Here is a 24,096-nt window from a genome sequence, read left to right on the forward strand (position 1 = left end):
TTCTGTAATGCGGCCCCTGGTCGCCTCAAATCATGTGCTGTAGATTTAATTCTTTTGAGTCACGTAGAATGTCCGTAGCCCAACAGATGATTTGAGCTGTATGTTTTCACTGCACACTGTGGCAAGAGACAGGATATGTTATAAGTTTGATTGGACAGAGCACTGCCTCGTATTTCATGTCATCCAAGGAGAAGTGTAACTGAAGGCAGTAGGAGTGAGTGTTAATGCTTAAGAACTCTGATTGGCTGGACTGCGTCCACTTTTGATACGATGGACTAATGACTCCAATCCAAATGCCTGGGAGGAGATGAGTTTTACTGGCATGAGGGCAGTTTGTACAATCAGTGAGGTGAGAAAGAGGAGAGGTGAGGTGAGAATGCCAGACTCAGCACCCTTGGCACTGAGTATCTGCACCTACTTCCGGCTGCAGCATGTAGTGATTGCTTCTGCAGGAGGGGGAGGAGAAGGGGTTGTAGAGGCTCTTTTGTCTGTTTTGATGGAGTGGTTTATAGTACAAAACTTAAGAGAAATGGTTATTTGAATTAAGAAATGCTTGGTTGCGATTAACAAGAAAACAAATTCATCAAACATTAATTCAAGCATAATTTACATAGTTTGAGGTATAAGTTTCCATGTCTATATTGTGGATTAGTGGAAACTGAACCAGTCTCTTAAATGTTTATATCACTTATCCAGTGACAGAGCCCTATGCAGGGTGCTGTAAAAAAATACACAAGAAACAAGCCCTTTGTAGATTGTACAATGTTAAAGTTACCTTTTCTGACAAGGATCCTGTGGACATTGATTGGAGGACAGGAGGTCTCACCTTTGTCCTTGGCAAGGTTCTAGGTTTCTCTCTGGTATCCTCTTCCTTAGTTTCACCAAATCTGTAAAAGAATGACACCAAGTTCTAACTGTCTTGTTTCATTTGTATTGCAAGAAACACGAAGGGTTACACCATTCAGAAGCTCTGTTCTGATAAATATCTGAGAAATATGGAATTATGTGCATCCTTTTGAATGTTATCTTATCTCCACCTTTTTAATATACCCACTGCCACCCTAATGTCTTTAATGGAGTTCCCAGCGGTACAAAAGGAGGTGGTGATGGACGGAGCATCTGAACCAATCAAACACTCACACCCAGTCAACAGATCTGGGTTTAATCCATCACCGTTCTTTAGCCCACTCTGCCACCCCAGTTCAGACATGGCCATATGCACATCAGTCTAACCCTGTGCCTCATGGGAACAGTCCAGCCCGAACTGCCAAGCCATGCCTTCCCTGGACCGGAAACAAGCTTCCTAGGACCGGTTTCTTGCATTTCAGCCGTCTTCAGCCAGGCTTGCCTGAATCCAGTGGCAGAGTGAGCAAGGGACTCACGTCTGAGCATACCCTGCCAGCTAATGGCGAACAAAGCGGTACAAAAGGGGGTGGTTGTACCGCTTTAATGGAGTTCCCAGCATTTCAATGTTCTAACAGACTACTAAGATTCTAAATGTGTGTTTGATTATCTTCTAAATAACAATTAGAGAATATCTTTCATTCTGACACATTAATAGGGCCACCTTACCAGCTTTAACATAAGTCAGAAACCAGAGGTATTGATGGAAACAGAAAGCCTACGATAACAGATTAGAAAATCCAGAGCTATTTTATGCCTTTACTGTGATAAATGGTGTGCTTCATGAAGACAAAACCAGAATAAAAACTAAAAAGAAAACGATAATGCACAGTTGCCAAGCAAAAGTCAGACAGACCGAGACATAGGTCCTTTGGGGGGTATTTTTTCACATTACAACACACTAAGTATTCTCTTTTCTATGGGGCACTAATCATTAGACCTCTAGTTCCATGCACAATGTTTTATTCATTAATACTTTCATTCTTCAAAAGGGGTAATTGTCATTAAAGAAATGTGAATAAGTCCTAGTTATGAGCAATATAATCATATACACAGACAACTGACACATAAACAAATACTTGGGAAATACTAGCAAAATGCAATGCACATTGCAAATTAATGAAAGTGGACCAGCAGCAGCACATCCCATAAACTGCATCACATTGAAACAGTGCTGAATCCTGCCTCCTCTGGGTGGGCGATTGAGACATTCCCAGGGGATGACCACTCTGTGCCTTGCTTCAAAGGTGTCACGTGCTGCACACTGGTGTAGTACTGATGCTAGACAGGGTGTCGCTACCAAGATGCATTCCCTTTGTAGTGCCTAGGCACCATAACCACAACCATGATGACATCCATTACCAGCCCCAGAACCTGCAGAAGAAAAGCCTTCTTGAGTGACTTAGGGACCAGTCAAGGTATCTAAATAGGGTACCGTGCAGAATAAGGACTGGATTGTCAGGACTTCAACTCCATGTGCCACAGACCCCATCAATGCTTTACCCCATGCAGCAACAGGCACTGTGCACTGCAGCACTGCTGCAATCCCATACCGAGTCAGTGGCGTAACGAAACTTGAGGAGGCCCCCTGCAAAGTACATGGAGGGGACCCCATACTCTGGACCCAGTCAGAGGCCCTTAGGGCAGGTGCCTGCTGCCCATGAACAGTGCCAGAGGCAGCCCCAAGGAGCTCAGCCCCCCTGCACCACGGGGGCTAATGTTACACCACTGTATTGCGTGCTTGTCTACACCATTATTCCTCACGCATAGAACACATGCGCCAAAGTGGGACATGCGAGGATCATGGATACCCGTCACTGCCACAAGGCGGGACGCTTCAAGAGAAAAAAGGATGAGAGAGCACGCGGAGTCAACGCAAGATGTACACTCTACTCTGTGGTAAGACAGAGATGGCAGTGATATAACTTCAATCCCAACATCTTAACGGGCACTCCATGGGCACAACTACCAAACACTTACCAGCAGTCCAACATATCAGCATCAAAGACAGCTCACAGGGTCTGCTATGAATTACATCACTCATGCCTCAAAAAGAGATAATCTAAAAGCACATCTGTCAAAGTTCTGCATTCCAACCCTGTTCTTCTGCCACACGCTCCACGTTTAAGGGGGCGAGGACAGTTCTTACAACGTCTACGACATCGGGATTTGAAATTGTGGAACAACCTCCCTATCTCCAATTCACGACCACCAGGATCACCAGTCCTTCACGAAGGTCCTTCAGACCTGGCTTCATGGTTGATACATCTTCCAACCCGGCCTCTTAGGTGTCACAGTACCAAGACACTGTCTGCAGCGAATACGCACTACACAAGTAATACAACAAATAAAAAATGAAACAATTACAGCTACAACTACAATTAATATCTATGAAACTATATATATTCTTAAGTGTACAATAGGCATTTAATTGCTACCAGTTGTACTCTATCCCTACAACTGCATTTGAAGTAGTGATGTCATCCATGAAATACGACGTGATGTGATATATGATCTCATCAGTGTCAGTGATGACATCATTGGTGATGGCATCTGTGACATCATAGGTGAGGTAAAGAGCAGCTGACCTGGGTGAGTTGCGGCTGCTTAGCTCACAGTACCTGCTGAATTTGAAAGGTTTTTAGGTTTTGAATGATTCGTAATTATAATTTCTCTTCAACTGAAGCTAGTACTGCAATATACATTTGTAATGGATTTCTTTAAAATCCATATTCATATCATGAATGTTTTTGTTCCTCTGATGAACTGTATTAGCCCTCTGTGGATGTGCGAAAAAATGTTTTAGTCTGCTGTGGAACACTGACAAGTTTCGGGAAAACCGCCAAATACATATTTAATTTTGATGCAATTCTACTGATTGCCTTTATAACTGAAATATATATTGCCATGTTTGTGATTTATCGTCTAACAATATATGCCCTAACAAACTGTCTCAATATTTGTTCTTTATTCTTGTTCTCAGACAACCATTGTACTAATGCCAGTCATTGTTAGACTGATATTCCCAAAAACAAACCTTTCACTCACATGAGTCACGGTACTGTGTTAATAGGCATTGTTAACAAGCGTGGAAGCTTGACTAATCAAGCTAGTTCTGCAACTTGTTTCTTCACCAGGTTTATTAACTCAGGGAGGATATTTCACCTCCTGGATTAAAGGTTCGGTAAACGGCAGGTACACAAAGGTTATGTGAAATATACTTTGTCAGGGAGTGGCTTATGCTGACTCACGACTCTGCAGCTAACAGGCGTGGCACTGCTAACAACAAATCTTGAATCCATATACACATTGAACATACTGAACCCGATTCACTAGCTGAATTTTGCAGTACGTAAAGCAGTACTACAGTAGTACTACTCACTACAAAATCTAATTCACAAACCCATGAGAGTAAATTTCCACCTGCCCCGACTTTTCTATGGGGAGATCCTCACATGTGTTACTTTATTACTTAGGGCCTGATTCTGATGCGGTTAGGAAAGCATTCCCACTTAGGGCCTGATTGTGATGCGGTTAGGAAGGCCTCCTAATATCATTTGCTCCTTCCAAATCGGATTGGGAACAACCCAGGGCCCAATTATGATGCGGTTAGGAACATATACTCCCATTGAAGTCAATGGGAGTCCAACCAAATCGTATCGGGAAGCATCCGGATGCATTGTACTCCGTTCGGTCGGACTGTCCCGATCCGAGTGGGTTGGAAACCATTTCCAACCCGATTCAGTCGGGAGGCATTCCAACCCGCATCAGAATCAGCCCCTTAGTAGTACATGCAGGAGGGACCAGGGGAATGGCTGGAAAAAGGGTCATACTTACTACTAGATGGGAGAGAAGGAGGGAGGAGTACAGAGGGATTTGGGAATGGTTAGGGAGGGGTTTAGAGATGGAAATGCATCCACCCACAAAAGGGTAAGCCCATTACTATTGACTTCTAAAGTTACTACACCCAAAGGACCCAACGTAACTGGGATAATTCCAGCACCACATATGAACATTATTCTATTATTTTCTATGAGAAGGTGTTGCAGTATTTGTGGTTGGCCATGTGTGTTCATGGACTTACAACCACTCCTTTTTGGCAGCAGTAACTTACATTCATAAATCAGGCTCCACCTCTGTTTCTGGGTGTGCAGAAATGTGAGTCTACACTTTTTGAATAACTTTACACTGGTAAATGGTGAATAGCCAAAAGGAGTAATGTTACTCAAAAGTGCAAGAAGAAACGTGTACGTGGAACTTGCTTACACGTGTAAGGGCCTTATTATGAGTTTTGTAGTGCGGGAATGGGACTGCGCCACTCCCACACCACCAAACATGTAGCAACTGCCTGCCAGATCAGGAGATTTCTCCTGGTCTGGACAATGGCTCTTTGGCGTTCCCTGGGGGGTGCCAATGAAATAGGCACCGCAATGGGAACGTCAAAAGGAGTAACTGCACAGCATGGACTGCTGCAGTGCATGCCATGCAGGTACTGGTGTGCATGCACACAGGAGGTCACATGTTGTGCCCCCCTGTGTGCATGCACATGGCATGAGGCACCAGTGGGCCCTGTGGGGCGCCCTTTGTTTCCTCACCACCACACTAATCATGGCAGTCGCACTGCCATGAAAAGTGTGGTAGTGAGGACACTCGTAATACGTTTGGCGTGGCCACAGCGGCCCGCCAACCATATTATGGCCTCAAGACAGCCGGGCCACTGCCAGGGGTCTCTGATCTCTGGCAGTTTCGGTGGTCACAGGGCGGCACGTCCACCCTTGTCAAAATAGGACAGACGGAAGACCGCCACCGCCGTGCCCCCTCAAGTCTGGAGGTCCGTGAACCGCCAGAATCACAATATGCCCCTTTGTGAGTAGAATGTTTTGTTTTTCCAGGAAGAGGCTGAAAATAGGTAGATGTGGTAGGTGTATACTTGTGCTCTTTGGCTTGAGATTCTTTTAGCCAATGGGCAGGCCACTGTGATAAATAAGAAGTGTCTATTATCTAATTGGCGGCTATGGAGACAGGAGGCCTGAGTTCATGTTGTCTGAGGGGTTGAGCGTACGACTAGTATTTGTGTCTGTTTTCTGTGCTCACAGGTCCCACTGGTATCACCAAAGGCACCATAGAATTTTGGATCACTGTGTACCCTCTTTTCGAATACACATTGTGTGGGCAGAAAATGACGGCTACACTGTGCAAGCTAATGTAACCTCATTTGCATGAGTAATGACCTGATGGAAGTGAGAGACTACCTTTGACCATACATTAGCACCAATTTATGGGCACAGTCACAGAGGCAAAAAGGGCCTCAATGAATGTGCTAATTGTGCACTACCCAGGAGGACGTACACAATTAAAACACTGCCCTCACAGGTGCCTTTATGGAGGGCGTACATAGGATTTGACTGACCTCCTGTGAATTGTCACATAGTGTAATTACAGACAGTATTCCCTGTGTGGGAAGGTCTAAAGCAATCCCTAGAAAAGCAGACCAGAGGTGCTCCTGCAGAGACACTGAAATTATGGCAGGATCCATGTTGTGTTTATTCAGACACGCCCTGCACCCCATTTTTTGATTGGATCTTGAAGGCCCTCATGGTGTTGGGTGAATTCCGTGACTATCTGCAACTTTGTCCAACTTGACCGGCACCTTCAGGGCCCAACTCAGTGTTTGACTGCTGCGCGTTCTCTAGGGCATACATTTAGTACAAGAGTTAGTACTTTTTGGGGGCAACTGGCTACACAGCCCTTGACTGTGGCAAGCGCACTAGATGAGGGCGTGCACGGTTGAACGCTGCGGTACATCATTACTGTAATACAGGTCCTTGGATGACATATTTGCTGATCCAGGTAAACACAATCTATTCCCCTATGCTAGAGCTGAACTGTCAAGGAGAAATGGAACAAAGAATAAATAGGGACTGATTTAGATTTAGGGATTTTTGTAAAGAGCATACGTGTACTGTAAACGGTTTCTTGGCGCTGTAAACAATCATTTGAGATACTTTATTTGAACAAGAAGGTTTTTGAGGACTTTCTGAATTGCTCGATGAAAGACTGTCTGTAGAGGTCTAGGTGCTGCCAGATTTTGTGACTGCAATAGAGAAAGCTCTATCCCCCACTCTGAGGGGATAGGATTCGGGTCTCATCAAATGGGATTGATTGTCAGATATGTGTGTTCTGTGGGTTTCGTGCCATACAAATGTCTTCAACACAAAATCAGGTGATTCGGAGTGCATCATTTTATGCCCAATGGTCATTGCCTTAAAGGGTACTCTAGAACGAACTCCAAGCCACTGAAGTTTTCTTCTGGCATTCAATCAATCAATTAGTGAGATTTGTATAGCGCGTTACTCACCCGTGAGGATCTCAAGGCGCTGAGGGGGCAGGGGGGAGTCGCTACTGCTCGAACAGCCAGGTCTTGAGTTGTTTCCTGAAGGAGAGATGGTCCAGGGTCAACCGTAGGTGATTGGGGAGGGAGTTCCATGTCTTGGCCGCCAGTCGGAAACCGACTCTGGTTATTTTGAGCGATATAGAAACCAGATTGTTGTATTCTGCACTTGTTGTAACTGATTCAGTCAGTGGCCATAAAAATGGTATTTCCATAATTCATCCTGGACTGAATGATGGCATTTATGAGCGATCGGGGTTCGAAGCTGAGGGTCAATATAGAGAAAGGCTTCTCTAGTTGTTTCCAGAAGAAAGAAACTAGACTGAGCGCCCTTGTGGAAGTGATGATGCTTGCCGAGTATTTTCCCAACAATTCAAACATTGAAAATGAAGATAGGCATGGTGGCACTGGGCACAGTGTTAGTGAAGTATAGAATAGCAATTCAATGGGTGTCTACTTTGGTGCCAAGATGATGTTTGGAAGAAGGATTTACTTATTTGGGTGACTGCAGAGAAGCAACAGTGGGAAAATACTAGGACGAGAAATTAACTGAGGGCCCTGCTGATTGGGTGGAAATGCTGATTAGGTGGATGGACACACCAAACCACCCTGAATATTTGTAATTGAGTGTGCCCCAGGAATGGGTGAAGTGGAAAGAGTGAAGAGGTACCACAGGGTGCTAATATAACAAATAAAAAGGGAGAGCTGGACTGTGCAGGAATATGTTCGACTGGTGTGGGTGTTGGTGCCGCAATATGTTATTTTATGTTTGCAGCACTTTGTGCATGCAAAATGCAATAAAGTTTCATGCAAAAAAAAGGTTTAACTAATACACAGATGACTTAATGCAGGAAGGAAATGTTTTTGTGGGTGCACTGCAGAATCCTGAAGCACTGACAAACATCTAATTCCTCTGGGTTTCAAAATAAGACCCATAGGATACTATGGGGTTCACTGAAGGACCCATAGTAATGCCAGGAGGTTATACTAGGGTCTCACTACAGGACCCACAGTAATGCAGAGGGGTTATACTATGGGTGTCACTGAAGGACTCAGTAATGGAGAGAGGTTATACTATGGGTCTCACTATAGGACCCGTAGTAAAGCAGAAATGTTATACAATGGGTCACAATACGGGACTCATAGTAATGCAGGGAGGCTATACTATGGGTCTTACTGTAGGGCCCATAGTAATGCAAAGAGGTTATACTATGGGTCTCAATATAGGACTCAAAGTAATGTAGGGAGGTTATACTATTGGTCTCACGATAGTGCCCATAGTAATGCAGAGCGGTTATACTGTGGGCCCCACTACAGGACCCATAGTAATGCAGGGAGCTTATACTATGGGTCTCTCTGTAGGATCCACAGTAATGCAGAGAGGTTATGCTATGATCCTCACTACAGGACCCAGAGTAATGCAGGGAGGTTATACTATGGGTCTCACTGTAGGAACCATAGTAATGCAGAGAGGTTATACTATGGGTCCCGCTACAGCACAAATATTAATGCAGGTAGGTTATACTATGGGTCTCACTGTAGGAACCATAGTAATAAAGGAAGGTTATACTATGGGTCTCACTGTAGGAACCATAGTAATAAAGGAAGGATATACTATGGGTCTCACTGTAGGAACCATAGTAATGCAGAGAGGTTATACTATGGGCCTCACTACAGCACACATAGTAATGCAGGGAAGTTATACTATGGGTCTCACTGTAGGAAACAGAGTAATGCAGAGAGGTTATACTATGTGCCCCACTACAGGACCCAGAGTAATGTAGAGAGGTTATACTATGTGCCCCACTACAGGACCCATAGTAATGCAGAGAGGTTATACTATGTGCCCCACTAAAGGATTCATAGTAATGTAGAGAGGTTATACTATGGGTCTCACTGTAGGAACCATAGTAATGCAGAGAGGTTATACTATGGCCCCCACTACAGCACACATATTAATGCAGGTAGGTTATACTATGGGTCTCACTGTAGGAACCATAGTAATAAAGGAAGGTTATACTATGGGTCTCACTGTAGGAACCATAGTAATGCAGATAAGTTATGCTATGAGCCTCACTACAGCACACATAGTAATGCAGGGAGGTTATACTATGGGTCTCACTGTAGGAACCAGAGTAATGCAGAGATGTTATACTATGGGTCCCACTACATAACCCAAAGTAATAAAGGAAGGTTATACTATGGGTCTCACTGTAGGAACCATAGTAATGCAGGTAGGTTATACTATGGGCCCCAGTACAGGACCCATAGTAAGAAAGGGAGGTTATACCATGGGTCTCACTGTAGGACCCATAGTAATGTCGGGGATAAGTCCAAAATAGGTGACACAGTGAGGGTTCGCCTAGATGCAAGTGTGACAACAGGCCACCCTCTCCCCAGAGGAACCATTATGCACTATTAATGCATTGTATGAAGAGAAAAATAAAGAACACCAATTAAGTGTTAAACTTCTGAATTTTACACAATGTGGCATGGCATGCAAGTAGCGTGTTTTCTGTGATTAAACATACAGGAGTAGTACCAAGGAACTAGGTTCCCATGGTCCTGAAGAAGAGTCATAGGGGCACGGCTTGAAACATGTTGACCTGTAAAGCCGGTATTTGTAAAATGCGAACTACTCACCCTTACGGGTCTCAAGGATCTGGGGGCCCTCGTGGAAATTAAGTTAGCTATTGCCCAGAGTCACATGGTGCTGGGCTGATCTGCCACCGGAGCTGGGGATTGAACAGTTAGCCCTGTGCTCCGAAGTCAGCTTCCCTGGCCGCTGCACCACACCTCTCCACCTATAGGATCCCAGGTACATTACCAACCTTTCCTTCCTAACTACCCCCTATTTTTTTAATCAAACTGACTATATGCAGGAATAAAAAAAATATACCTACTAGCCAGGTATTTTTACACTGCACCTTTCTCCACTCCCCCCCTTTTTTATAAACACCTTCTTTATCATCATATAAAGACCAGCAAGTGTTCCCACGTAGGTCGTTGGTCGCAGCACACTCCGGTCCACAGCGGATCGGGATTGACCCGATGATGAAGCATGCTACCAAGGGGTAACCCTGTTGGGTGAGGATTTTACAAGAAAAACATAGTTTCTTCTGACTCAGGAGAGTTATCAGGTTCACAACTACTGGGTTCTCTGTTTTTGATATAAGTCTTTGCTATGTAACCAGGACATGTGCATTTCAGATGTGGGCTCAGATTCTGAGATGCTGTGAGAAAGTTATTTTTATGCAAACTGAAAGTAACAATATACTTTGAATTGAATACCATGGGAGAGGGTGAGTCAGTGTATCTCTATAAAGGTGGAGGGTCAGTGGCCTGTGCTCAAACTCCTGGTGGTTCCCTTAGATGGCTACTTAAAGCAAAATGACTGTAAGTATCCACTAGTGACAGGAGGGAGGCTGGATGAACTGGATGGTAAGGGCCTATATGGCAGTTTGTACAGCGCGAGAGTGCTAGTGACCTGGTGGGTGGATTTTCATACTTAATGCTGGGCTGTGCTCTGTAGAGTGCCACTGAAGGAGGTCCGCTCTAGAAATCCGGGTGATTCTACTCTATGACAGCAGTTTCCCCTCAGAGGGCTCTTCCTGGCAAGGTTCTCACAAGGCCTAGGGCAGGACTGAGCGGGTATCTGACATCTAGACATCTAGTCAATAGGCAGTAGTTGAATCCTAAGTGACTGGCAGATATTCACGGGGGGAGGGCTAAGCCCCATCCGCTCAGATGGATGCAGTGGTTTGGACCATTTGGCAACATGTTGCACCAGAGTTCTTAATGACATCAGAAAACAGGACAGCTTGCTGTGTCACAATAGTAGGGAAACCAATCTTTTGCGTAGATAAAGAACCGTGTATCACACTAACTCAAACTGGCTGGATGCTAGTCCCATGTCTGGCAGTACGCCAATAGTAAGCCTAGACATATCCCAGCTCAAATGTTATTGCTCCTCAATTCTGGTTATCTCTTAGGCTATATTCATAGGAATAGTCTCCATCAGGGCATTTGGGGCCCTACATTACCCATCCCTAAATACTGATCTCTTTTTGACTATAAGAATGGGGAACGGGTAAGTGGATGTCACTAGGAGCAGCACCAAAATAGCCTGTTGGGGCATTGTGCGAAGAACAGAGTGATTCAGAGGGTCAGCTTTATATCACTTTTGATAACGTAGAACTGGAGAGGTCACTAGGACATGCATTGATGCATGCTACATGTGAGGATGCATACATACAGGATAATCCAATAACAGGTCTGGTAGGTCTGGTTGTTCCTATTCCTCTGGAAGGATGTCCCAATGTTCCCACATTGGAATGGTAAAGTGCACCCATGTGCATAAACCCAGTGAAAGGTAGCTATGGCTGTAGTCATTGGGTGCTACATTTCCAATGTGAGAACATCCATGAAGTGCCAGTAGAATGTATGTGTACTTATTAGGGAACAACATTCTCTCAAACCTGCAGAAATATACTCTTGGTTGGCATGGGTTGCGCCACCTTAGGTGCCAATACTGGGGGCAGAGAAGGGTACCCCGCCTACCAATCTTCATCTGTATGAACGATTGCTTAGCTTGTAAAAGAGATTTTATGTCTGAAAAGTTAAAGATAGGAGCAAACAGGTAACAATGTAAATCATTGGCCTTTCGCAAGTACAAGAGTCTACTTTCACCCTTTAGTTTCTTCAGCGTAGGAGAAGGTATAAGGCAGGTACATTCACCATGAGATTGAAAATAATACACTATTTATAAAGGAATAAAGGCAACTTTGAAATCCCAACAAGTTCTTCTAACCTTCACTAGTAGGAACATCTAGAAAGAAGGGCCTCAGGTACTAGTCCTCACAAACCATCCAGCACCGACTCCTCTTTACAGCTTTGTATTCTATATTACTTATGCCATGGTAGATGGTTACTACCTCTGAATTTTGAAGTAATCTCTTATAGCTCTCTGAAAAAGCAATGGGGCAGCAAACTCGTGAAGCTGGGCACCGATCTTAGGACGCCAAACTTGTGTAGGTCTCTTCTTGGGCTAATACTGTCATTTCAACCTTTATTTCTTATACAGTGATGTATACTGCTGCTTCTCATTGTGAAATATCTGTTTAATTGTCATCCATCATTTATCTCATTAATTGAATAACTAGTATGATCTTGTCATTGTCTTTGCAAATTAAAAAGTAGGTTCTCACCCTGTCGCTACTTTTTAGTATCTCAGGTCCATGGTCAATTATTTTTTAAATAGAAAGTGGAGTCGGCCATTATGGAATTTAGACTGGGGGAAATTGGCAATAATCCGAAACTCCCTCCAGTAAAAGCCAGCAGTGCTTAGGCAAGTCAAATTGCAGGAACAGGCAGAATCAGTGCAGCAAGTCAAGTGGGCAGGTGCAGGGAGGCCTCTGGAGCTTATTTTGTTCCTGTAGCTCGAACATGAGGTCAGTCAGCTGACCCTAGGAGTCACTCTGATTCTCCTGGTTCAAGGAGATAGCCCTTACTCCTTCAATCAGCTTGGCAGGCCTCAAGCAGCAGGGCAGGCCTCTGAAGAACAAGGCAGGTCTCAAACAGCAGAACAGTCCTCTAGTAGAAGCAGAACAGTCCTCTGAAAAACAAGGCAGAGGCCTCAACCAACAGGGCAGTCCTCTGAAGTACAAGGCAGTCTTTCTGGAGTCTTCCATAAGTCCAGGAGTGTACTGAAGAGAGTCCAATATTTTTAAACCTGGTGCTAGCCTTTGAAGTGGGAGAAACTTCTAGAATTGCCCCCACATCTGGAATGTCCTTCCTCCTAGGCTCCAAGAAGGTCTAGGGTGACAATGGACTGGTGTCAAGTTATTTGCGAGTGTTCTGAAGCAACCCCTTTGAAATGTAAGTAGGGCCCATCCTGCTGACATGTAGCCCCCTTTTGTCTCACTGTCTGGTAAGAATACACAAAAGCCAACTACATCCAGTCATGTGACACAGGACACACACTACAGGCTCTAAGGGCCCTATTACAATGTCAGTTTGTGAGCCTCCGATCGCTCATCGGAGACTTAACGACCGGCATTGTAGGTTAAACTTAATTACAATGTAAGCGATCGGAATCTAAACCCTCCGGTCGGAACGACTGTCGGAGGCAGCACGTAATCCCCTATGGACGGCGTTTCCCTGTGAGGATTATGATGTCTGTTTCCGACAGACTTTTCATGTTGGGCTATCCGACATGAAAAGCTTGTCGGAAAGCGAGTTTGGGGGCCCTTAGCAGGGTCCCCATGCCTCAGAGGTCTTCAGGTTGGGGGGCACCCCCTGTTAATGGTTAGATATCCAATAAGCGGATTTTGGAAGTCGCACTCAGGTGTTAATACATTTTGAAGGAAGGTTCTATAGTAGGTGGTGCCCTTGAGGGGAACCCCCTGTGCTAGGGGTGTATAAATCCGGTTGCGTTAACTCCCTTGGGAATACCATCTCCTCAACGCACTCGGTGAAACATTCACTGAGTGCGTTGAGGAGACGTTATTCCCAAGGGAGTTAACGCAACTGGACCCCCCTGTTAATCCCTTCACTGCTGTGAAGGGATTAACTAAAACTCCCATTTCCCAGCGGTCGGTTTCCAACCATAGCACACGCTCCCTTAGAGAAAGGGGAGCTTGCGACCGCACAACTACAGCACAAGCTCCCTTAGAGAAATGGGAGCTTGCGCCCACACCTTGTGCGGTCGCATCGTAATTGCGATCTCAGGACCGCCAACCAGAGGTCGGTCGGTCACGAGACGTCGGTCGGTCCCGAGACTGCAGCAATGTCGGTCGGAGGCAACTCCGACTGACATGGTAATGAGCCCCTAAATGATTAGGGAAAAGAAAATGCCAACTTCCTGAAAGTGGTACTAGCAGAACTGTGGTGACATATAATCCGACGTCACCATTAAAGAGGGCCTTAAATTACAACTCATTTGAGTGCAAACATGGAATTCCTACCTGCTCCCAATCAAAAGTTATCAATTGTTAAATGTAACTAGTTACCCCAAGATTATCCTATGGGGGTGGAGGTAGGCCTTGCAGTACTGAAAAACAGATTTGTGAGTTTTTCACTCCAAGAACATGCAAAACTTAAAAGTACACGTCCAACTTTTTGAATACATTATACGATGCCCTATGGTCTCTCTAGGGCCAACCTTAGGGGTGGCACAAAGTTTATTTTGCCAGGTCAAATTGGCAGTTTAAAACTGTCCACAGGCTGTAATGCTAGGTCTGAGACATGTTGTAAAGGGCTACTTAATTGGGTGGCATAATAGGTGCTGCAAACTCACTAGTGCTAAAGCTTAAGGAGTTAGGTCCCGGGACGTGGGGGGGGCTGGACCCTCTTAGAGCGCTAATATACAACTTGCTCCACTCACACTTCTTTATTGCTTGGTATTGCAAGTACATAAATCAGGACTACTTCTGATTATGTAGGTTTATTTAATTTCACCCTTTACTTTTCAATTTCAAATACAAAAAGGTTTATCATTGCATGTATGAGAAACACGAAACATATAAAACGTTTAGACAAATATGCAAACCACAAATGACAACAAAACTTATCAAATTCAAAATATGAAACAACACATTGCACATTATTTAAATATTACAACATTTGTTCAAAATACTCAAATTGCAAACAAAATGCTAGTATCAAAAATACTCTTTTTCTTAAGCTCATTGAAGGACAAAGAGTCTGAAAGAGGGCTAATAGGATACAAATCAATGAGTCCAAATCGCAATTAATCCTGTTTGTTTTATAGCCTTCTTTGTGCCGACGCGTTTCAAACCCGTTAATTGGATAAAGTGTGTCTTCGTCTCCCCCTTTGTTTTCTGTCATCTGTTTTCTGTTTTTTGGAACTGTGATATGGCTTGTGCTCCCTATTTGTAAAAAGTCGCAGTTATTTTAGAATTCATATTTAGGCGTGCTTGTTTTTAACGTATGTGGAGGTTTTGAAAAAAACACTCTAGCTTCAAGGGAAACGTCCCTCGGCAGGCGTGAGTCTGCTCTCTTGGCGTTGCAATTCCGTTTTCTTCAATCTATCGAAAAAACGGGGATTTGAATCATTCTGTGTTTCACTTACATTTGTGTGGTGTATTTAATTCATTTCGGCCCGTTTGCTCCTACCTTTAGTGATAAAACGTGGGGCTCGGGGTTAAAGCATCCGGCAGTCAACTGCCGGATGCTTTAACCCCGAGCCCGACGAAGACACACTTTATGAGCAGCGGTGCCAAAAACAGGTATGAATTGGAAGCACCCCTCACGAGCTAGGGACGATCACCACCCAGCCTACAATTTTCTAAATAGGTATAACTATTCTTACAGATTTCCCAGAGACAGTTAGAGAGCTAGAAGGCTGTTGAACCTTGTGAATCCGGCCACAAGCAAAGCTACAGGTACGAATTTGTCTAGAGGCAGAGTGAAAGTGAAGCGAAATGGGTCAGGACAACAGAACTAAGATGTTGTTCTCTCTTTTCTCTTTTTGCACATAACACACAGACATTAGAAGTGACAAGACCCCTGATGAGACCCCGTTCATCCAATTAACGGGTTCGAAACGCGTCGGCACAAAGAAGGCTATAAAACAAACAGGATTAATTGCGATTTGGACTCATTGATTTGTATCCTATTAGCCCTCTTTCAGACTCTTTGTCCTTCAATGAGCTTAAGAAAAAGAGTATTTTTGATACGAGCATTTTGTTTGCAATTTGAGTATTTTGAACAAATGTTGTAATATTTAAATAATGTGCAATGTGTTGTTTCATATTTTGAATTTGATAAGTTTTGTTGTCATTTGTGGTTTGCATATTTGTCTAAACGTTTTATATGTTTCGTGTTTCTCATACATGCAATGATAAACCTTTTTGTATTTGAAATTGAAAAGTAAAGGGTGAAATTAAATAAACCTACATAATCAGAAGTAGTCCTGATTTATGTACTTGCAATACCAAGCAATAAAGAAGTGTGAGGGGAGCAAGTTGTATATTAGCGCAAACTCACTAGTAGCATTTAATTTATAGGCCTGGGTATATGTTGTACCACTTTTTACTTATACGCAAATTAAGTGTGCCAATCAAGTGTGGGCCAATTTTACCGTGTTTCAAGGAGTAGACACAATAACTTTAGTACTGGTTAGCAGTTATAAAGTGCACAGAATCATAAAGCCAACAAGTGAAAATTTAACAAATTGGGAGGTAAGTAGGCAAAATGTTTGGGGGAAGACCACCCTAAGGGCTTTCCGGTCCAACAATAACTGATTACATTTCAAGACTCAAAGTAAAGCAATAACAAATGTTATCATTACCCAACTTAAATGTACTAACATAGGGATTCATGAATACATCTCATCTGCATGTGTTGAACAAGTTTTAATTGTAGTATGTCTATGTTAAGTGTGTTGTAATATTATTGAGGTACTTTGTGTCTTGTGTACCCTGTGGCACAACTTTAGAGGAGAAACCGTGTAAGTAGTGACACAACAATATGTTCCTACTGGTGTAGGCATTAAATACTCAGTTAAAAGCTGTCTGTAAACCTACGGATTTTGGCTGTAAATGAATAATTTAGCCACATTTTTTGAAAGAGTATTCTTGAAGGAGAAGACCTTATGGAAAATGCTGGATTCACTCAATATGCTCACTGGATCCTTACAATATGCAGTGGTATCTAAACACTTTTGAGGGTTACTTTTAGCTTGCAAAAAGCCCTAAACAAACGAGACGAATGAATAGGAAGAAACTGACTCTAAATTATTTAGTACCAACACTGAGATACCATCTACTCACAGTATAACCCTGCCAAGTACCCTCTCTTATCGACCAGCCAATCGGATGTTCAAAGTTTGCAAATATGCTATGCTTCTTCTTCAGAAGAACTTCAACATAAATTATGAGGCCTCAAAGGATACCCACAAATTGACACTACTTTAGGACCCTTTCACCATTGGGTAGACAGGTTCAAACCTAATCTCTTCTGGATTAATACATGTAAGGAAGTGGAGTGAATTAGTTGTTAAGCTCTGGTTTCTTGGGTACTGGTGTGCTCCATCCTTAAGAAACAATCAACCATTGTTTCACTTACAATTCAACTGGGTTGTTCCCAACCAATTCAGAACAACGATGGGGCTGATTCAGCAGTTCTGTATTTCTCCATTATAACAGAGTAAACCTCAAGTAGGCAACGTAAAAGTGTGTGAGGATTCCACTTGCCCTGGGCATACAAGCAACCTGGAAATTTTGCATAATGCTAGAAGGTAGTCCTCATTCTCCTATGTGCACAAAAATCTCAATTACATAACTTTTGTAAATATATGAAAAGATCTAACATAAGAAATGTACAAATAAGACTGTTCAAAAGATTATTCCTCCAAACAGAAGCTTCATTAAGAAAGCAAAGCTAAAAGTGACGACCAAGCAGACATTTCTGCTGTCAGTATTAGTGGTGAAATTGGTAGCTTAGGGTTGGAAAGAGGCCTTATTTGCAATGAAATACTTCAGGTGTCTGAGTGAGCTAGAGTTGGACTCTGTAACCTCAAGCAGAGTCATCCCCGAAGTGTGTTACCTGTCCTCCTCCAGGTGGTTGATGGACTCGGTGAGAAAATGCATGCTCTGGTCACTGGGTGGCGAGGAGCCTGGGTGATGGTCTTCACTCTCATTACCATCCCTACAAGTGTCGCCTGGAGAAACACAGAAAAGAGCACAAATCATTAGGATTAAAATTAAAACTTTTTGGAAATTTTTATGCAGACATTGACTCAAATATATTACACTCTTATGTATATTGAATTACATCAGAAGCACATGTGGAAATTTAAAATCCCAATTACTTCCCTGTCCCCGAATGGCTGTCACTGTGGGTCTCAGTTATTCTGGGGGTGGGGGAGTATAGGGATTAGAAGATTTTGGTGAATAACATGGTGGAATGGACCGGAATTTCTGTTACCAGGTCAGTCAGTAATTCTAGGGGTTGGGAAATAATGGGGATTACAAGATTTTGGTGAATACGTATCAGAATAAGTCTTTCTGTGCTGATTCACTCATGTTTACCTAGGACTTTTGCCAACAGGTTTCGGCTGATTTTTTTGTGAACTTCTATAACTCCTGTCTATGACCACCCATAGTGAGGGTCATAATAGGCAAATAAGCCTCTAAATATAACAGTCACTTACTGCTGTGTGACTCGGCACCATGAAGCAAATGGCAACGTTCTTTAGTGCACATTCCTACATATAATGTTCGACAAAGATCAATAACAGGATATAGTAGTAGATCCCTATCCAATAGAATTAATCACCAAACAATAGACTATTCTCCTCCAGCTTGGCCGGCCCCCATCCAATATATGACTTGCGCTATATTATTATGTGAAACATAGCAAGCAATGGAACAGATCACTTTGACCCCTGTCGTTGCGAATCACAGAAACGAAAATGGCGCCCAGATTCCAAAAGCTCGATGGAGGTCGGAAAAACAATACTAAAGAGCTATAGTAAAGCATATAAGATAACATACATGTGTCATACAGAACCACATATACTCGGCAATGGTTAATAGTTTTCATCAATGTTTTGACATGCTAGGCCATATGAAAACCTTACAGAGATCTGAAGTTTGTCAATAGATGGACATTGCCAATTTCCTATAAAATTGACAATTTTTAACCTTGATATTATTGATAATTGTATCGGATTGTAAAGCATGCCAGTAGAAAATTCAATGTCCACTCCTGTTTCCTCTCGATGTCTTCCCGCCCATCCAACCAGACCTAAAATAAGTCCCCTTATTCTAATACTGCTCATTACTAGATAGACAGTCAATCAGTACCTTTCCTGGCTGATGGTCAAGTCGAATCTCGTTACCCTAGTGTTGGGTTACCACCAAGCTTCATGTCGTCCTAGACTTTACAGGTGCATTTTTAGGTGATGTGTCGTCTGATTGGTTCAAAGGAAGAAAGACGACTACAACTCCCAGAGAACATCTGGTTGCCATGAATCTAAGCTAGGTGTCCTTGTGACATTGAGCGATGTGTCAAACTCTACAGAAGACAAACACGGTGGTACGTATAAACGGAACATTCTCATAATCGTAGAGAAGACTAACCCCCAGATGCATCAAGCACCCATTTAGCGATTCCTTATTAGCGAAAAATAAGTATTCGCTAATAAGGATAGCAAAATGCTATGCATGAAGATCTCGCTTACAAAAATATCGATTTCTTAAAATTCCTTAATTGTGACTCGCAAATTTGCGAGTCGCAATTAAGGAATACCTCCCCATTCATTCCTATGGGCCTAGAGGGCCATAGGAATGAATGGGAAGACAATCTCAATTTGCGAATCTCAATTAGAGAATCGCAAATTGAGATTGCAATTTCAAGGGTGCTAGGGTGTCAAAAGGAAACCCTGTTGCACCCCTGAAATCTGCATATGGGTACATCTTGCACACACACATGCCCTAAGGGCATGTTTGTGTGTAAAATGGAACTTTGAAAAATGCACTTTAGTGCATTTTTCTAAGTTTTTGCAAATGACCATGAAGTTCAACTTCATGGTAATTTGCGCCCCCTATAAGTGAAATCGCAAATTTTTTAACTTTAATGCATTGCATTTAAGAAATCTCAATTTGAGATTCCTTAAATGCAATAGCAATTTAAGTAATCGCAATTTTGCGATTTCTTAAATTGCGATTTTTGCATTTGGGATGATGCATCCCAAATGCAAAAATACCGGTCGCAAAGGGGCAGATTCTGAGAATCTGCCCCTTTGCGAGCGGATTTTAGCTTGATGCATCTGGGCCATAGGCCTCTATCTGTAAGCGCTATTTACTGCAGCTGATAAATAACAATAGCGGGGGTAAATTACCCATTAAAAGTTTGACGGGAATAATATTCAGATGTTGGTGTTGAACGCACCAAAATCCACATGGTACAGTAAATAACATACATATTATCGCGGCTAAATATTGGCAGGTTTGACCTACCAAAATGTAAATAAGCTTGAGTTATTTAACAAAACCGATAATTATCGGACAGCTTAAATACCTTTTAACTGGTAATTCCGAACCATAGAGAGGGGTTTACACATAGGTTGGGGTCAACCGACCCACTCGTCATCAGGCTGATAGACCGAAAGCATTGCAGACAGTCAGCGCTCTCCAAGTACAAACAAATGAATGGACAAGGCTAGCTACCTACGGCTTGGTCAGCTGTGGTTACCACCTCTTTTGTCCCTTACAGACTTACAGATCAGGGACATCTACTGCCCTAGTGTGGTGAGCCATTAGTCCTTCCATGGTTTGAGGCCGCTCTGCCAGCCATTTTACCGCACAGTACCTTAGAGGCATTTCCTGGTACAGTCGCTGAGGGGTGTTTCGTAGAAGATTTGAGGAACATTTTACGACCCAGTAACTGCAGGTCAAATCATGGACTGGTGTATAGCTGGTAAACTATTGCTGGTGGCAGTAATTTCCTTGCACCCCATGGCTGATGAGTTCCTGACAATATATTTATGAGGTCAATGCTTTTCCGAGTATATTGAGTCTGTGGTTAATATTAGTTTAAGCAGATGTAGGGGATACCTGAGAGATGACCTGAGAGATGACCATTGTTGTACAAGCTTAGTATGGCTCAGGGGTACCACTCGCCTGCTCACATGGTCAGAGTTTCTGATGAAAGTAGTAGTTTCCTTTGGCGCACTACTCTTACTCTGTATCATTCCGTATGTGATATCATTCAGAGGGCATCAGTTCCCGTGGCACAGGTGCATCGGGTCCATTTGACTCCTTCGAGAAGAAGTTTATACTGTTGATTATCTGCATGTTCACTGTGGGAGAGGGATGCGGCTCACTGGGAGGTCTTCAGGACCAGATGTGAGTGACCTGAATTTCAATTGACACAGACATATACATTTTTTGGGGGAGTTTTTATAGAGCACGAACTTGACCCGTTAGGGTATCAGAGCGCTTTACAGGCGTCAGCCATAGTAGACAACAGACTTGGAGGTGGGAGGGCTGGATACATAATGGATAAAAGGACAAGCAATTACATTTACATATAAATTTTACGAAAAACGAAGGTCCCAGGGTCGATTGAGGGATGCCCGGAGGTTCCGGGTGGATAGTGTCAGGGTACTCCAGGGGAATGTATTTGACGGAAGTAGAGCAATGGTCTCTGGATGAATATAAGGCAGGATTTAGGCGAGGAATTTGCCCTTTAGAAAGGTTTTGGCAACATGCACATCAATCAATCAATCAATCAATCAAATCATTTGTAAAGCACACTACTTACCCATGAGGGTCTAAGGGGTGGGGGGTGCTGCTACTGTTCGAAGAGCCATGTCTTGAGGAGTCTTCTGAAGGTCAGTAGATCTTGGGTCTGCCGTAGGCAGATGGGGAGGGTGTTCCATGTCTTGACGGTGGGGTGGGAGAATGATCTGCTGCCGCCGATCACTCTACGGATGCGGGGGACAGTGGTGAGGGCGTGGTCGGAGGAGCGGAGCTGGCGGGTGGGGGTTTAGAAGCTGAGTCGGCTGTTGAGGTACGTTGGTCCGGTGTTGTGGAGTGCTTTGTGTGCGTGGGTGAGGAGATTGAAGGTTATCCTCTTGTTGACGGGGAGCCAGTGCAGATCTCTCAGGTGGGGTGTGATGTGGCTGCGGCGAGGGATGTCAATATTCAGGCGCGCGGAGGCGTTCTGGATGCATTGTTGCCATTTCAGGAGTTTGTCCGAGGCTCCTGTGTAGAGAGCGTTTCCGTAGTCCAGTCTGCTGCTGAAGAGGGCCTGGGTGACCGTCCTTCTTGTTACGTTGGGGATCCACTTGCAGATCCAGCTGAGCATGCGGAGGGTGTTGAAGCAGGAGGAAGAGACGGCATTGACCTGCTTCCACATGGAGAGGGTGGAGTCGAGGATGACCCCTAGGTTGAGTGTGAGGTTGGTGGGTGTTGGCGCTGTTCCTAATGCGGTCGGCGACGGCCTTCATTCATTTGTGGAGGTTGGTTTTGGCGGTGTGTGGGTCCTTTGTGAGGGAGAGGATCAGGTGGGTGTCATCGGCGTAAGAGATGATGTTGAGGTCGTGTAGTCGGGCAACGTGGGTGAGCGGTGCCATGTAGATGTTGAACAGTGTTGGGCTGAGGGATGATCCCTGGGGTACGCGGCAGATGATCCTGGTAGCTTCGGAGCGGAAGAGGGTTAGGTAGACGCTCTGTGTTCTGCCGGAGAGGAAGGAAGTGGTCCAGTCCAGGGCCTTCTCTTGGATCACGGCGTCATGGAGGCGTGTTCGTAGTGTTCGGTGGCAGACCGCGTCGAAGACGGCTGACAGGTCCAGGTTAATGAGGGCCGTGATTTCTCCATTGTCTAGCAGGGTCCTGATGTCGTCGGTGGCAGCGATGAGGGCAGTTTTGGTGCTGTGGTTGCTGTGGAACCTGGACTGGGATGGGTCCAGGATGTTATTCTCCTCGAGGAAGCTGGTCAGTTGTTTGTTGACGGCCTTCTCGATGACCTTCACTGGGAATGGGAGCAGGGAGATGGGACGTAAGTTCTTAGGGTCCTTTGGGTCCGCCTTGGGTTTCTTGAGTAAGGCATTGATCTCGGCGTGCTTCCAACTCTCCGGGAAGGTTGCTGTCTCGAAGAAGATGTTGATGGCTTTCCAGAGATGGGGTGCGATGGAAGAGCTGGCTTTCTTGAAAATGTGGTGTGGGCATGGGTCTGACAGGGATCCGGAGTGGACGGTGTTCATGATCTTGATGGTGTCGTCATCGTTGATGTTGGTCCAGGAGAGCAGGCGGTTGGTGCGGGTGGTGGGCGTGGGGATGGAGGTGGTTGTCGGGGCAGTCGTGGCATTGAAGCTGTCGTGGATGTCTGTGATCTTGCGGTGGAAGAAGGTGGCCAGCGAGGATGTTGGTGTTGGAGCTGGGGTTGGAAAGTTCCTTCACGATGTTGAAGAGCTCTTTGCTGTTGTGTGCGTTTTTGTCTAGGCGGTCTTTGAAGGAGGCCCTTTTGGCGAATCTGATGAGGTGGTGGTGTTCTTGTGGGCTGCGTAGCTTTCTGGTGTTCGTTCACGGATCCAGTTCTTCTCTAGCTTTCGGCAGGTTTGTTGGAGGTCTGGAGGTCTTCAGTGAACCAGCTGGCTTTCTTTCTGGTGTGGATGTTGGAGTGTTTCTTGAGCAGGGCGAGTGTGTTGGCGCAGTCGTCGATCCACTGTCTGAGGTTACGGGGAGCGGCGTCCACATAAATGCATACACACATGCACACACACAAACACATGCAGGCGCACACACACACACACACACACACACACACACATAAACAAACACACACAGGGACCAGACTAAAAGAGACAACCCACAACATACACTCATGAACAAGAAAGACACGCAACAGGCAGGCACTATATAGACACAAAGTTATATTTTTCACAGACAGAAACACACAAGCACAAACACCTGTATAGACAGAGGCATTAAGAGACAGACACACATAAGCATGTAAGAAGGCAGGCCGATAGACACACACACATAGGCAAACATACAAAAATAGAATTACAAACACACACACACACCAAGCATATAAAAACACACTCACCCATACAGGCATCCTCTGTTTTGATAACTTTAATGGACTATTTCTTTTATACACTAAGGTACATTTTGTGCAAACAAAACCATTCAAATATTCAATCAAATAAACCAGTTCAGTGGTTTACAATGTGATCCCTATTTTGGTTATATAGGAGGCCTCTGGGTTGCTACTGTGCTGTCACCCATACATCCAACAGAGAACCAGTAGTGACCTAGCACCTGTCG

General features: G+C 44.2%; 1 protein-coding gene across 1 annotated transcript in view; it reads right to left on the reverse strand.

Annotated features, from left to right (window-relative positions):
* LOC144829539 (synaptotagmin-like protein 2) overlaps positions 1-24,096 on the reverse strand; it is a 739,182-nt gene that overhangs the window by 203,737 nt on the left and 511,349 nt on the right. The window contains exons 4-5 of the mRNA XM_078688777.1: positions 17,864-17,978; positions 776-887 (exon numbers count right to left, since the gene is read on the reverse strand). Coding sequence (XP_078544903.1) covers positions 776-887; positions 17,864-17,978 — 227 coding nt within the window. The remainder of the gene's footprint in view (positions 1-775; positions 888-17,863; positions 17,979-24,096) is intronic.

The sequence above is a fragment of the Lissotriton helveticus genome, chromosome 4_1 (assembly GCF_964261635.1).
Source record: "Lissotriton helveticus chromosome 4_1, aLisHel1.1, whole genome shotgun sequence".
Lineage (NCBI taxonomy): Eukaryota > Metazoa > Chordata > Amphibia > Caudata > Salamandridae > Lissotriton > Lissotriton helveticus.